The sequence below is a fragment of the Papio anubis genome, chromosome 11 (assembly GCF_008728515.1).
Source record: "Papio anubis isolate 15944 chromosome 11, Panubis1.0, whole genome shotgun sequence".
Taxonomy (NCBI): Eukaryota; Metazoa; Chordata; class Mammalia; order Primates; family Cercopithecidae; genus Papio; species Papio anubis.
In genome coordinates this window covers 120,229,534-120,244,476 of record NC_044986.1, presented here as the reverse complement: position 1 = coordinate 120,244,476, position 14,943 = coordinate 120,229,534, and the positions used below count along the sequence as shown (strand labels likewise).

Here is a 14,943-nt window from a genome sequence, read left to right as displayed (position 1 = left end):
AACTCCTGCCTCTCTCCTTATTTTAGGCTACTTGAAACTCTGGCAGCTGAGTAAGCCTTTGCTGGCCTCTTTTGACGCCATCTTTGTGGATGAGGCCCAGGACTGCACACCAGGTGATACGCTGTTCAGGACATCAGTAGTCTCAAATACGTAGAAACAGCACTGTGATTATGTAAGAGGACACCTGTGTGAACTAAGTTGATTATTCTTATTTGTGATAAAGAAGAGGATCTTCTTAATCACCTTAGGATTTCAAGCTGCCCCTTGCCCTCACCCAAGCAGATTTCTCTGTCACCATAGGTTTTACTTAGGTTGTTCTTAACATGTTGACCAAGTTGTAGACCCGCAGACGATAGGGACCTAGACTCATGCTCAGTGGGAAGAGATCGTCCATTGAGAGGGAAAAGCTTGTGTTGTTCGTATCTCAAGTGGCTAAGAGAGAACAGACAGTGTTAATGAGTCTGACTTTGTAGGTCAATTTCGAGTGCTGTAACATTAAAGACAATTTGCCTCATTTTAGATATGCCTGTGTTGTTTTCTTAAATTCCAACAGTTCATCCAGGGCGAAACATAATCTGCATTCCTAGGACCAGAAACTGTTTCTTTTGTCCATTATAAAATAGCTGCTTTTGATGGAGTGTGCCTGTCCTGCAGGAAAAGGTGACCTTGAGGTCCAGGGTGCCCTGGCTTAGCTTCACGGAAGTGTTTTGTCCTTTTCTTTTTGCTGCCTGGGGTGGAGGCCTCAAGGTTTCTCACTTTTCCTCTCATTGGTTACAGCTATCATGAACATAGTTCTGTCTCAGCCATGTGGGAAAATCTTTGTAGGGGACCCGCACCAGCAGATCTATACCTTCCGGGGTGCGGTCAACGCCCTGTTCACAGTGCCCCACACCCACGTCTTCTATCTCACGCAGGTAAGTGCACGCTCTGCATCGGAGCCATTTCTTCTCCCTCCCAGTGTCTTACGTGCTGGGCCCTGCGCAAGGTGGTATGCCAGGCTCACCAGAGCTAGCAAATCCTTGCTTCTAAGTAGTGGTTCTCAAAGTGTGGTTCTCGGGGTCTGCCAAGTCAGACTGTTTTCATAAGGGGTGCGTGCACAGCGGTCATCTGAGGAAGAGCTGCTGCGGCTGAACTGTGAACTGACGGCTGTTGCCGCCTTGTGTGTTTGTACTTAGAACAGTTGTTAGACCAGCGCTGGTTGTTCAGACTTGTGTATTTGGCACTTTTTCAAAGATGAATGAAACAAGCTGCGACTTCAGGGAAAATAACTGACAGTGTTTGTTGTCAAAAATAACATCTTTGCTTTCAAGTGAAATTAAAATTTTGGCAAACTCTCCCATAATGAACATGACAACTCACAGTGTCCTCGATTATGCGAAAAGTTTATTATGCGCGCCTTCCTTTCCAATCACATGTCTGCGTGGGGTTGAATTTTCTTCATGTGTGTCAACCAAGACAGCATATCACAGCAGACAATGCAGATGTGAACACAGGAAGCCAGCAGTCTTCTGTTATGCCAGGCATTGCAGAGATTTGCAAAAATGGAACATGGTGCCATTCTTCTTGGTGAATTTTTTCTTTGTTCTGGGAAATATATTTCAAAAGATATGTTCTTTATGTCGTCACATAAGAGGCTTTTGGCTGAGCATGGTGGCTTATGCCTGTAATCCCAGCATTTTGGGAGGCCAAGAAGGACAGATCACTTGAGGTCAGGAGTTCAATACCAGCCTGGCCAACATGGTAAAACCCTGTCTCTACTAAAAATACAAAAATTAGCCAGGCGTGGTGGCTCACGCCTGTAGTGTCAGCTACTCGAGAGGCTGAGGCAGGAGAATCACTTGAACCCAGGAGGTGGAGGTTGCAGTAAGCCGAGATTGCACCACTGCACTCTAGCCTGGGCGACACAGTGAGACTCTGTCTTTAAAAAAAATAGTTTTGAATTGTTATTTTTAAATGAATTAAAATTTCTAATATGGTAAATATAGATAGATAGAGCTCACGTAAATAAAAGCTCTTTGGAGGCTTTTTAAGTGTGATTTTTAATTGTGAAGCATCCTGAGACCAGAAGTTTGAGAACCACTGCTCTTAAGAAACTCATTTCTACTTAGAAGAGATGTCTCGGCTGGGCACGGTGGCTCACGCCTGTAATCCCAGCACTTTGGGAGGCCGAGGCGGGCAGATCAGGAGGTCAGGAGATCGAGACCATCCTGGCTAACATGGTGAAACCCTGTCTCTACTAAAAATATAAAAAATTAGCTGGGTGCTGTGGCAGGCGCCTGTAGTCCCAGCTACTCCAGAGACTGAGGCAGGAGAATGGCGTGAACCTGGGAGGTGGAGCTTGCAGTGAGCCGAGATCGCGCCACTGCACTCCACCCTGGGTGACAGAGCGAGACTCCGTCTCTTAAAAAAAAAAGAAGAGATGTCTCACTTGGATGAAAGTATCAACTGTGCTGTGTTTTGTGATGTTATTGAAAGTTCCGTAGATGCCTCTGTTACTCTTCCCTTGAGCTCCTGCTGCTGTGGTGATTTAGGGTAGCATCAGTGCAGAGGTGTTTTGTTCTTTTAATAGACAATATTTTTTTAGAATAGTTTCAGATTTCCAGAAAAATCGAGAGGAGAGTTCTCATATGTCCTGTACTCAGTTTCCCATTAGTAACATCTTACCGTCTTATATTCATGTGGAACACTTGTCACGATAATGAACCAACATTGATACCTTATTAATAGGCTGAAGTCCATGGTTCATTTGCATTTCCTTAGTTTTGAAATAATGTCTTTTGTGACTTCAGGATCCCATCCAGGATCCCACATTACATGTAGCCATGTGTCATGAGGCTCTTCTTGGCTGTGACAGTTGCTCAGACTTTCTCTATTTCTGATGTGACTTTCACAGTTTCCAGAAGTTCCAGTTAGGCATTTGTAGGCTGCCCCTGTGCTGGGATTTGTCTAATGTCTTTTCTCATGGTTAGGCTAGAGTTCTGGGTTCTGGGAGGAAGACCACAGAGGTGAAGCTCCATTTTCATCACATGCTGTCGAGGTGCATGCTGTCACCATGGCTCATGACTTGAGGTTGACCTTGACCACCTGGCTGATGTAGTGTTTGTCAGGTTTCTCCACTGTAGAGTTCCTCTTTTTTTTCATCCTTTCCCTACTGGATGCTTTGGAAGGAAGTCTCTATACACTCAAGGAGTAAGTGTCCACGAATCTTCATAAATTATTTGGAATTCTTCTGCAAAGGAGATTTGTTTCTTCTATCCCATCTATTTAAATATTCAATCATTTATCTAAATATGAACTCATGGATATTTATGTTGTAATTTCAGTTATGGTTCACTGAGAGTAGTTTTATAGTAACAAAGTAGTGTTTGTTTAAAGTCTAGTTTTCGTTTGCTATTCACCAAAGCACCTGAAGTTGTGTGTGCATGAAAACAGGCCATACACACTCTGAGGGTAGGGAAGAATGATATCTTGCCAGCTGGAGGGGCGAAGGAAGCAGGGTCTTGGGCTGAGTTTTGAGGGTTAGGAAGTGACTTTGGTAGATGAAAGTCAGACAGAAAGCAGTGTGGGCTGAGGCAGGGCAGCGTGGGCAGTGTGCAGGTGCTAGTGCTTCTGCCATGGCTGGTTGATGCGGGGCAGTGGTTTTAAAGGTAGTGTGGAGAGGGATCTCAAAGGCAAGGGGAGAAGCCCTCTTTACCCTATCTTAATCTTTTGTATGATTTAGACTTCACTAGATTTGATTTGGAGAAAAGGGTAGATTTGCTTAAAAGAAAACTTTACTATTTGTGTTGAGAATAACGGAAAATAAAGACTGCCGGGTTGTGAAGGGCCTAGAAAGAAAGTGAGCCTGTGAAGTTTGCTTTCCATGCGGGGGGTCAGGAATAACTTGTCGGGTCTGGCCTGCCTGGGCTGTGGTGGCAGTGATGGAAACGCACGGACATACCGCAGGGCGGGCTTCTGACTCCCTCTGTCTTGCTGTTTTCCAGAGTTTTCGGTTTGGTGTTGAAATAGCTTATGTGGGAGCTACTATCTTGGATGTTTGCAAGAGAGTCAGGAAAAAGACTTTGGTTGGAGGAAACCATCAGAGTAAGGCTTTGAGTTACTTTTCTCTTTTATGTTACAAAAGTTTTCATCTTTATTTCGATTTGCCATAGAGTTTGTGCTCTCTCCCTAAAGGTGGCATTAGAGGTGACGCAAAGGGGCAAGTGGCCTTGTTGTCCCGGACCAACGCCAACGTGTTTGATGAGGCCGTACGGGTGACGGAAGGGGAAGTCCCTTCAAGGATACATTTGATTGGGGTAAGAGTACATTTCTGTTGACCACTTCATGCACAGAAACGTTGTAGATGAACATACCCAGTGAAAATGTTCGCCTTCATTGGGATTATCATGCAAGAAAGCATTTGGGTTTTTGACCCTTTCCACCGGGCTGCACCATGGCTGGCCTGTATCCCAGGCCATTCCGATTATGCCAGTGAAACATTCCTGGAAAGGCAGACACAAGAAGGGCTGGGGACCTTAGTTTCCATTCTTTAAACAATGAATGCCCTTCTTCCCTTGACAATGCCAGTGAGGCCGCGGGTTACTGGAAGCTTTTCTGGTTGTGTGTTGTCGTTAGTGTGAGAACAGCTGAGCTCACAACACGCGGAGTACACACCTAGGCTCTAGTTCTGACTGGTCACTAACCGCATGTGGCTGGGGGCAAGTCACAGCTTCTGTGTGCCTCATTCTCTCCACTCTGAGGTAAAATAATGCCTTGCCTTACCTGTTTCACAGGGAGTTAGAAGGATTCAGTGGCATGTTTACAGCATTTTTAACCCTGAAGCAAAGTTATATGACAAAAAGATATTCCCTCATTCATTTATGGAAATGTTTTCAAGAGCCTACTATGCATTAGGCACTCAATGAATATAGCAATGAATCCTAATCAAAAGACGTTTTAAGTTTTTTATTTATAAAGACTGTATAACAATGGTATAGAAATTTTGGAACCTAAAAAAGAACACATAATCCCAGTATTTCATATTATAGTTCTCATTTTTGCTATTTTTGTCTTTGTCCTTATAGATGTGTATTTTTGCATAATTGCAAGTATAGGGTACCTAGAAATGGATGCTGTTTTTCACTCAACACATAGGCATATTTTCCTTCATTACTGTTTTAATGACCTTGTAGTATTTGGTCTGGTAAATAATAACATAATTTAGCCATAGTTATTGTTGTAAGAGAGTAGTATTTTTGGAATATCATCCACACTGGCATGATGTAAAGCGAGTGGTTCTCTCTACCTCTCTTAAATCCACTTATCACCTGTACCATGTGTCATTACACGTGACCACACATCTGATTGTGGGTTATAATGTCAACTGTGTTATTCTGTCCGGTGTTTTATGTGAGTGTTTTACGTGTCCCTCCCTAAAAGATGTCAAGCCCTTGGAGTGTGAGGCCCTGGTCGTATCTGTCTTCTGTGTGGGGCCTGGTGCTGTGTGAGTGCCAGAGCCCAGCCAGTGCTTAGCGTAGATCTGGGCTAAACAGGGCACAGTCAGGCTGTCTCCTCCAGGAGCTGACCTGTTAAAATGTAGAAGAATCTGGACCTAGAGACATTCTGTAGTTTCTTTTTTTTTTTTGAGACAGAGTCTTGCTCTGTCACCCAGGCTGGAGTGCGATGGCAGGATCTCGGTTTGCTGTAACCTCCACCTCCCAGTTCGAGAGATTCTCGTGCCTTGGCCTCCTGACTAGCTAAGACTATAGGTGTCTGCCACCACACCCGGCTAATTTTTGTATTTTTGGTAGAGACGGGTTTCACTATGTTGGCCAGGCTGGTCTTGAACTCCTGGCCTCAAGTAATCCACCCACCTCAGCCTCCCAAAATGCGGGGATTACAGGTGTGAGCCACTGTGCCCAGCCTGTAGTTCTTTTCTCACAAGAAACAGTGGTAAATGTGCATGCCAAGCACTTTGTGTTCAGGTACCGTTTGTATTCTTTAGAATCGTCTCAGGTTCCTGGAAGGTGCTTAACTTGCCTTTTTATTGATGCGAAAGCAGCGTGCAGCTATAGATCTTGCCTTTTTAAAAAGAGTAGGAAGAGTTTGAGGTAGCAGCGGTATCTTAGAATGTGGTCCCTGGGAGTGTTCAGGCCACGTGGCAGCCTCGCACTTTCTGCTTCATGAAGTTTCCTGCTTGCCGCCTGTGCTTTGGGTGTAACTCAAGATCCATTTCCAAGAAACCATCTCATTTCAAAACCCCATCCCTGTATTTGCTTTATTTTGTTTTGTTAAAGCAACAACAAGCAAAACAAAACACAACAAAAAAACAAAAATCCCACCAAAAAACTTTTTCAGGGGATTAAATCATTTGGATTGGACAGAATCATTGATATTTGGATCCTTCTTCAGCCAGAGGAAGAACGGAGGAAACGTGAGTACCCGCCTGGCCTTGGTGCATTGGAAGGAAGCACCCAAGGGACAGGGACAAGAAAGAAGCAGGCCCGGTCTGAGTCAGGGACTCATTTCCCTCCAGAGAAGGGAGAGCTAGAGCTCTCTTCCCATGAAGAGGGGGGTGCCTCAGGCCTCCTGTTTTCATAGGTACTGACAGACTTTTCCAGATCCTCCCCACAGGAGCCTCAGTCTCTTTCCAACACTGGTCCCATAGGCTGTCTTCCCCTGCACCTTTCTGTCTGCCTGGGCCGCTTTATACGTTGTACACTTCCACGTGGGCCCCAAGTGATAGTGTCAGACATTTCTATAGCGCTTTTCTTTTCCTGTTGACTGCGCTATTTCAAATCCCTGTGAAGTAGGTGAGGATCTTGAGCCTAGGGTTTTGCTCCTCAGTCGGAGACGGAGAGGCCACCGCACTGCACTGACTTGCCCAGGGACACACAGCGAGTTAGTGATGCAGTCAGGCCTGGAACCTGGGTCTCCCCACTTTAAGACCGTCCGCTCTTGTGCGGCTGCTTAGGAACGTGCAGCACCTGCCACCATCTGTGAGTGGAGCTTGTGTCACCTTAACCTGTGCGTGTGTTCTCCTTAGAAAACCTCGTCATTAAAGACAGATTTATCAGAAGATGGGTGCACAAAGAAGGCTTTAGTGGCTTCAAGAGGTATGTGACCGCTGCGGAGGACAAGGAGCTTGAAGCCAAGATCGCAGTTGTTGAAAAGTATAACATCAGGATTCCAGAGCTGGTACAAAGGATAGAAAAATGCCATATAGAAGATTTGGACTTTGCAGGTAAGGGAAACAGTTGGTTTTTACCTTCCCCCTAGGAGGAGGAACAGATGGTCTGCTGCTGTTTTTTTTTGTTTTGAGACAGAGTCTTGCTCTGTTGCCCAGGCTGGAGTGCAATGGCGTGATCTTGGCTCACTGCAGTGTCCCCCTCCTGGGTTCAAGCAATTCTCTTGCCTCAGCCTCCTGAGGAGCTGGGACTACAGGCGCCCGCCACCACGCCTGGCTAGTTTTTGTATTTTTAGTAGAGATGGAGTCTCGCCATGTTGGCCAGGCTGGTCTCGAACTCCCAACCTCAGGTAATCCACCTCGACCTCCCAAAGTGCTGGAATTACAGATGTGAGCCACCGCGCCCGGCCTCTTCTGCTGTTTCTTCCCTGCGTGAAATATCTTTGAGCAAAGATGGCTTTCTTGCTTAAGGGAGAGGGGAGCAGGGTTCTGGTTCTTCCTCAGGGGCTCTTTATTTCTGTTCTACTTTCAAGCCCGTAGAATGGGATTTTCTAGTCCCAGGTCTGCCACGTGTAATGTCAGGCAAGCCGTGCAGCCCTTTTCTGGGCTCTGTCCCTTCATGTGTTAGATCCAGAGGGTGGGTAGAGCCACTCTGGCCTCTGGGATGTGATTCTGAGAGGCACTAACTCCTGCAGCTAATTTTCAACTTCTCTCCTCGTCTTTTTCTTTTTTCTGTTCCCGACAGTTGTTTCCTCTTTCCCCCTTTTCCCACAAAACTGCACTTAGGCAAGAACTGTTCGAGTTCAGAGTCAAGCGGGAAGCATGTCTGTTTTTGTCATCTCGTTTCTTTGCCTTTGAAGCCCCGTCTAACGTGTGCTGTGTTTTTATCCTAGAGTACATTCTGGGCACTGTGCACAAAGCCAAAGGCCTGGAGTTTGACACTGTGCATGTTTTGGATGATTTTGTGAAAGTGCCTTGTGCCCGGCACAACCTGCCCCAGCTTCCCCACTTCAGAGTTGGTAAGAGGTGGCCGGGTAGTGTCAGGTGCTGTTGTAGTGAGTGGTGACTGAATTGTTCCTTTTCACTGCCTTGTTGTTTGTTGGATGCTGTGGCCTCCTGGTAGGGCACTTCTGGAAAAACAAAACCACAAAACACCTCCTAGTCTTAAACTTTTGATTCTTATACTGTGGTTTTTTAAAAAACAAAACTTCCCCAAGGCGCACCCCTCTGGGGGCTGCGTGTGGGGTGATGATGTTTGTGGTGGCCCTGTGAGCCCCGCGCTGCTCTCAGCTCCACCTGTGAGCCCCGCGCTGCTCTCAGCTCCACCTGTGAGCCCCGCGTTGCTCTCAGCTCCAGGTTTTTCATCATCAGGCTTTGAGTCTCCAGCCTCATGAAAGCTTTAACGTATAGTTTACTTGCTTACCAAGTAATTCCTTTAATTAATTCCTCTTCATTTATTAAAGAGATAAGAAAGTCACAAAAGGAGAAGTAGTAAGCATTCTGTATCATTTGTCTGTTTTTTTTTTTGTTTTTTGTTTTTTTGGTACAGACGAGAGTCTCACTATGTTGCTCAGGCTGGTCTCAAACTCCTGGGCTCAAGCAATCCTCCCACATCAGCCTCCCAAAGTGCTGGGATTGCAGGCGTGAGCCACCACAGACATTTGTCTGCTTTGTTGTTGTTGTTGCTATTGTTGTTGTTATTATTATTATTATTTTGAGATGGAGTCTCACTCTGTCACCCAGGCTGAAGCGCAGTGGTGCGATCTCGGCTCACTGCAATCTCCACCTTCCGGGTTCAAGCGATTCTCCTGCCTCAGAGTAGTTGGGACTACAGGCGCGTGCCACCATGCCCGGCTAATTTTTGTTTTTTAGTAGAGACGGGGTTTCGCCATGTTGGCCAGGCTGGTCTCGATCTCCTGACCTCAGGTGATCCACCCGCCTCGGCCTCCCAAAGTGCTGGGATTATAGGTGTGAGCCACCGTGCCTGGCCTTGTCTGCTTTGTAATAAATTTGTACTCAAAGCTGCTTTGTAATAAATTTGTACTCTGAGCATCAGTGCTGTTGCTTTGATTTTAAATCTTAGAATAAAACCGTTTGAAATTTATGTACAAACAAACAAAGCTGTCTGTTAACTGTAGGTTGGAAATTTGGGGCCTAGCACACATTGGCATGCTGAAAATGGAAACCACAGCATTCGTGACTGCTGGCGAATATAGAACATGATTTGGAGTGGAGAGAGGAAGGGAGGCGGCCATGGAGAAGTTTACTATAGTATCACCTTTTTCGCCCTTCTGGTTTACATGTTTACAAATGTAATTTTTTGGGGAGCATGTAATTTACATGCCACACAACCCACCCATCCAAAGTGTACAATTCTGCAGCTTTTTGCACGCCGTTGGGTCTGCTGCTCTTTGTTGAGTTCCTGCCATTGTGTGGTGAATCGAGATGGGAGATGAGAGGTGCAGTTGGGCAGCACAGACACACAGCACACAGCACACCTGTGTGTCTTCCTTGTTGTCCCGTGACAGTGTCAGGCATTTCCAATGGGAGTCTGGCAGTCCAGAGGCAGTGTAAGGAAATGGAAAGAGACAAGCAGACTCGGTCCAGCTCCCAGGCCCTTGATTAGCCAAGGCCTTGTTTGTAGGAGTGACTTAACCTGTCTAAGCCTCGGTTTCCCCAGCTGTCTCATGGGCTTTTTGTGAGAACTGGCATAATGACTGTAAACAGCCATCTGGCACATTGCGGGTGTCGAATAACCAATTAACACATTCCCAGGATTTATGTAGCAGGACTAAATAAAACCCAGTATTTTGTGCCACTAGTCTGCTGGGATTTGGTTTGTTTTTGGAACTGGCATTTGTAGGAAAATTTTGTATTTACAGCCAACAAATGTTGAGTGGTTTTCTGCAGGGAATGGATGGGGGCTAGTAAACATTTAGATGAGACATAAGGTTTTGTAAGCTTTTGTAAGGCTTTTTAGTTGAATTTTTTCCCCTTTACTTTGTTTAGAGTCATTTTCTGAGGATGAATGGAATTTACTGTATGTTGCAGTAACTCGAGCCAAGAAGCGTCTCATCATGACCAAATCATTGGAAAACATTTTGACTTTGGCTGGGGTAAGCGGAACGGGCAGCATGAGCTAACTCGATGCCATTGAATGTTATTTAGTCTGCATGAGGGGCTGACCTGGAGCCTTCAGAGGCCTTCGGATCAGGATCCTGGGTTGGAAGAGAAACGCTGCTTGCATGTGCAAAGGCCGATGACCAGTATAAGAAGTGTTCTAACCAAGGAAACAAAAATGTGGTTCTTTTGTAAGTCATTTCCTAATTCAGTTTAAAAAGCTCTGTTTAAGATACCAGCAGTGGGCCAGGCACGGTGGCTCACGCCTGTAATCCCAGCACTTTGAGAGGCTGAGGCGGGCGGATCACTTGAGGTCAGGGGTTTGAGACCAGCCTGGCCAACATGGTGAAACCCCATCTCTACTAAAAATACAAAAATTAGCCAGGTGTGGTGGCATGCATCTGTAATTCCAGCTACTCGGGAGGCTGAGGCAGGAGAATCACTTGAACCTGGGAGGCAGAGGTTGCAGGGAGCCAAGATGGCATCACTGCATTCTAACCTGGGCAACAGAGTGAGACTCTGTCTCAAAAAAAAGATACCGGCAGTGGTCATGTATTTCTTAATTTCTCCCTTACTCAATTAGTTCTTTTTTTTTTTTTTTTTTTTCGTCTGAGATAGGATCTCACTGTGTCACCCAGGCAGGAGTGCAGTGGCACAGTCATCACTCACTGTAACCTCCTCAAACTCCTGGGCTTAAGTGATTATCTTACCTCAGCCTCCTGAGTAACTGGGACTACAGGCGCATGCCACCACACCTGACTAGTTTTTAATTTTTTTTTCTAGAGATGGGTTCTTGCTGTATTGCCCAGGTTGATCTCAAACTCCTGGCTAAAGTGATCCTCCTGCCTCAGCCTCCCAAAGTGCTGGAGTTACAGGTGTTAGCCACCTTGCTTGGCCCCTATACTCAATATTCATAGGGAAAAAATGCCAGGAAGGTTTTGTGCACCCAGCCTTCCTCCCTCTCACTCTTTAGTCCGTTTTGAAATGGCATCTGCTGTTGCTACCAATAGACATTTCAGAAGAACACATCCTTGCCGGGGAGAGTAAGTGTTCAGGTACCTGGCCTTTGTCACAGACATGTGGAAAAGTGAGCTGGTCAGCACTCACTCTTTACCCTTCCCACACACCACCTTCTCACACTCTACTTATTTTTATCTCTTGTTCTGCCTAAACAGCTGGAGTATAAACCATTTAGTCTTTTCAGCCCGTCAGAAACTAGAACAGAAATTTGAGCTAATAGTTACTACTTAGTCCATCTCTCCCTGAACCCAAGATATTTAAGCCTGAAACCTAAAACTTAAGTGTAAAAGTTAATATAAATACTCTTTCTTGCTTAGCTGTCTCCAAAACAAAGATTGTGTGTAGCAGGATGGTTTATTCTCAGTTCCATATTGCCTACTGTTATGGGGTGAGCCATGCCGTACTGCCGTACGTGCTCTGGGGTTGAACCACAGGGTGCAGGCAGGGTGGGCGGTCACCACTTTTGAGTAAATGATATTCAACTCTCAGAGGTATTAAGTGTAGTAGATCCCTGATGCTCATAATGGAATATTTATCGAGGGCCTAACACTTGCCAAGCACCTTTCTGGGTACTGGGGCATAACAGTGGGCAGGGAAATTCCTGCCCTCATAGAGCCCATCCAGGTGGGGAGACGGACAAGAAAGTGAACAAATAGGATTTCTCTTCACATTTTTGAGGAAGATAATATCAAAACTTAAAAGGGAGAAGCTTTGCAAATAAATACTCTACAATGACTCATCAGAGGGCAAAAGCTTCTTGCATAAAACTGATTAGCTTGCATATTTATCACATTTTTTGTGTCTCCTTTGTCATTTTTCCTCCAGGCCTCTGTTAGGTAGACTGACTTGGCCATAGGAATGTTTCCAGAATTTGAAATCTGATGCATTTTTCCCAAAGCAACTTTTTACCTGGGCTTCACTGAGTGCAACAGCTTAAGTGTCAGAGCTTAGAACTGAAGCCCTTTTTCTTTGGTTGCATCTTTACTGGCACATGGATCGTCTTTTCTGCAAAGGGCCAGGCAGCAAAGATTTCAGGCTGTGTAAGTCACATGATCTCTGTTGCAGCTACCCAGCCCTGCTGCTGTAATGCGAGAGTCCCTGTTGACAGTACATTAGCGAACAAGTGTGGCTGTGTTCCAATAAAATGGATTCACAGAAACGGGCATTGTCTGGATGTGGCCCATGTGTACTTTGCTGACCTCTGGTTTAAAGAAAAGTGTGACCTTAAAAAATCTCTAAACCAGTATCCCCAGGAGTTAAGCATAATAAATCATTATGTACAAATGAACTCTACCTATACAAACATTTTTGCATAAACTTTGATTTATAAGTGCTTTTTTAGACCCTCTAGTATGGTTTTCTCATGGAAGTCGTGTTACAGAAGTGGTCAGGCCTGTAACAAAACCACGTTGTCAATTGGTAGAAATGTGCGGGGTATTACCGAGCAGTGATACCATCTCACAAACATGGGCTACACGGGACTTTTCATTTTTGCTTATGAAAATTTTAAGACATTAAAAAGTAAAGAAAGCAACACACTGAACACTCATATACAAATACTCATGTACATATACCTATAGGTACACATCTCCAAGAAATAGGTACTTTTTTTTTTTCCATAACTACCGTGCCATTTTCATATTTTATATTATAATATGTGGCCTCTCCTACCCAATCCATACTTATGCTTTTATGATTGTCTCAGAAATGCTTTTTTACAGTTGATTTGTTAAGTCAGAGTCCAAACCAACATTTGATTGCTTGTCTCTTAAGTTACTTAATAGAGAGCTGTGCAGGACTCCCTCCCCACTTCTCCCATGCTCTTGTCTCATTGCAGAAACTGGCTTATTCATCCTATAGAGCGTTCCCATTCTTAGTTTGCTTCCTGGCGTGGTTGTGTAACTTGTTCTGCCATTGCCTGTCCTGGCTTTCCAGTAACTGGAAGTTAGCTGTAGAGGCTTGATTAGATTCAAGCCTGCGTCTCTGGCAGGCTTACCCCATGGGAGGCTGGAGCGGGCTGTGTGCTTTGCCACATAAGGAGGCTCACGGGAGCGGGTTGGTTTTTCACTGTTAGTGATGCTGATTGCTCATCTTTTGAAGAGGCACAGCTAGGAAATGTGTCTTTTTGAAAAGAAAGAAAAAAACCAGTGATTCATACTGATAATTCCAATCCCAGTTTTTAAACTTTATTTGTTTGAAAGAGACAGGGCCTCACTCTGTTGCCCAGGCTTTAGTGCAGTGGCACGATCATGGCTCACTACAGCCTCAACCTCCTGGGCTTAGGCGCAGTCCTCCCACCTCAGCCTCCCAAGTAGCTGGGAACACAGACGTGCACCATCACACCTGGCTGGTGTTTGTTTGTTTGTTTGTTCTTTTGTTTTGTAGAGACAGTGTCTCACTATGTTGCCCAGACTGGTCTTGAACTCCTGGGCTTAAGTGATCCTCCCGTCTCAGCCTCCCAAAGTTCTGGGATTACAGGTGTGACACCAGGCAAATTTCAATATTTTGTTTTTAAATATAACACAAATATAAAAAACAGCATAATGCAGTTTAAAATGATGATGTTGCGAGCATCCACCAGATGAGAAGATGGGATCTGCCAGCCATCACAGAGCTGTCCTGGTGGCCCCTGGCCATCGTAGCACCCCCCCACCGCCCCCGCTTTCTGAGGGTAACTGCCATCTCAACAGATAGGCACTACCTTGCTTTGTTGCACAGCTGCGCCTTTGTTATTTATTTTTTAACCAGGTATGCACTGCCATCAGTAAGTGCTGAAAAATGATACTTTTTACACATGTTCTCTTCATTCTCCTGGGTTTCAAAAACTGCACTGTATCTGCATTATCAGAGGCTTTAGCCCTTCACACGTTCAGCCCTCATGAATTGTGTTCCATAATCTAGTTCACATTTAACACAAAAGGAATTTTACTTTTCTTACACTTGAATCTTTTCTCATAAACTGAAATCTTGGTTCCTAACAGTATTTATTAATTACTTATTGATACTATTCCATGTATTTAAAAATAATCTTCAAAATAATGCCGGTATTAATGGAATACTGACTGGACTTGAAGATTTCCTAACAGCTCCATTTCTCCATTAATGATTTATTTATCATGTTCTGAAGCTACTTAAAGTAAGTCCTTTTTGCTTTTGTGGTTTTATTACCAACTTAATTTGCAGTTAGAAATGTATTTTATTTATAATAGCTACAGAGATTGCTTTGCTTCTTTTTGATTTAATGGTCTTTTTTGATGTGTAAGGCCTGTTAATGTTTTCAAAGTCAAAACCTTGTGCCTGAGCATGGTGGCTCACTCCTGTAATCCCAGCACTTTGCAGGGCTGAGGCAGGCAGATCACTTGAAATCAGGAGTTAGAGATCAGCCTGGCCAACATGGCAAAACCCTGTCTCTACCAAAAAATACAGAAAAATTAGCTAGTCGTGGTGGTGCACACCTGTAGCCCCAGCTACTTGGGAGGCTGAGGTGGGAGAATTGCTTGAACCCGGGAGGCAGAGATTGCAGCGAGCTGAGATTGCGCCACTGCACTCCAGCCTGGGTTACAGAGTGAGACCCTGTATCAAAAAACAAAAACAAAAAACAAAACAAAACAAAGTCAAAACTTTGTGCTGAGAGAAGT

At 44.8% G+C, this 14,943-nt stretch overlaps 1 protein-coding gene across 8 annotated transcripts in view; it reads left to right on the top strand.

Annotated features, from left to right (window-relative positions):
* Positions 1-14,943, top strand: part of FBH1 (F-box DNA helicase 1) — a 49,407-nt gene that overhangs the window by 29,054 nt on the left and 5,410 nt on the right. For 7 of the 8 annotated variants that reach the window (XM_009213914.2, XM_003903354.3, XM_009213917.2 and 4 more), the window contains 8 exons: positions 27-113; positions 778-914; positions 3,984-4,083; positions 4,174-4,295; positions 6,337-6,412; positions 7,025-7,222; positions 8,059-8,184; positions 10,175-10,281. In XM_009213914.2, the coding sequence (XP_009212178.1) occupies positions 27-113; positions 778-914; positions 3,984-4,083; positions 4,174-4,295; positions 6,337-6,412; positions 7,025-7,222; positions 8,059-8,184; positions 10,175-10,281 (953 nt within the window). The remainder of the gene's footprint in view (positions 1-26; positions 114-777; positions 915-3,983; positions 4,084-4,173; positions 4,296-6,336; positions 6,413-7,024; positions 7,223-8,058; positions 8,185-10,174; positions 10,282-14,943) is intronic. The other variant, XM_031652540.1, reaches the window with a different exon arrangement.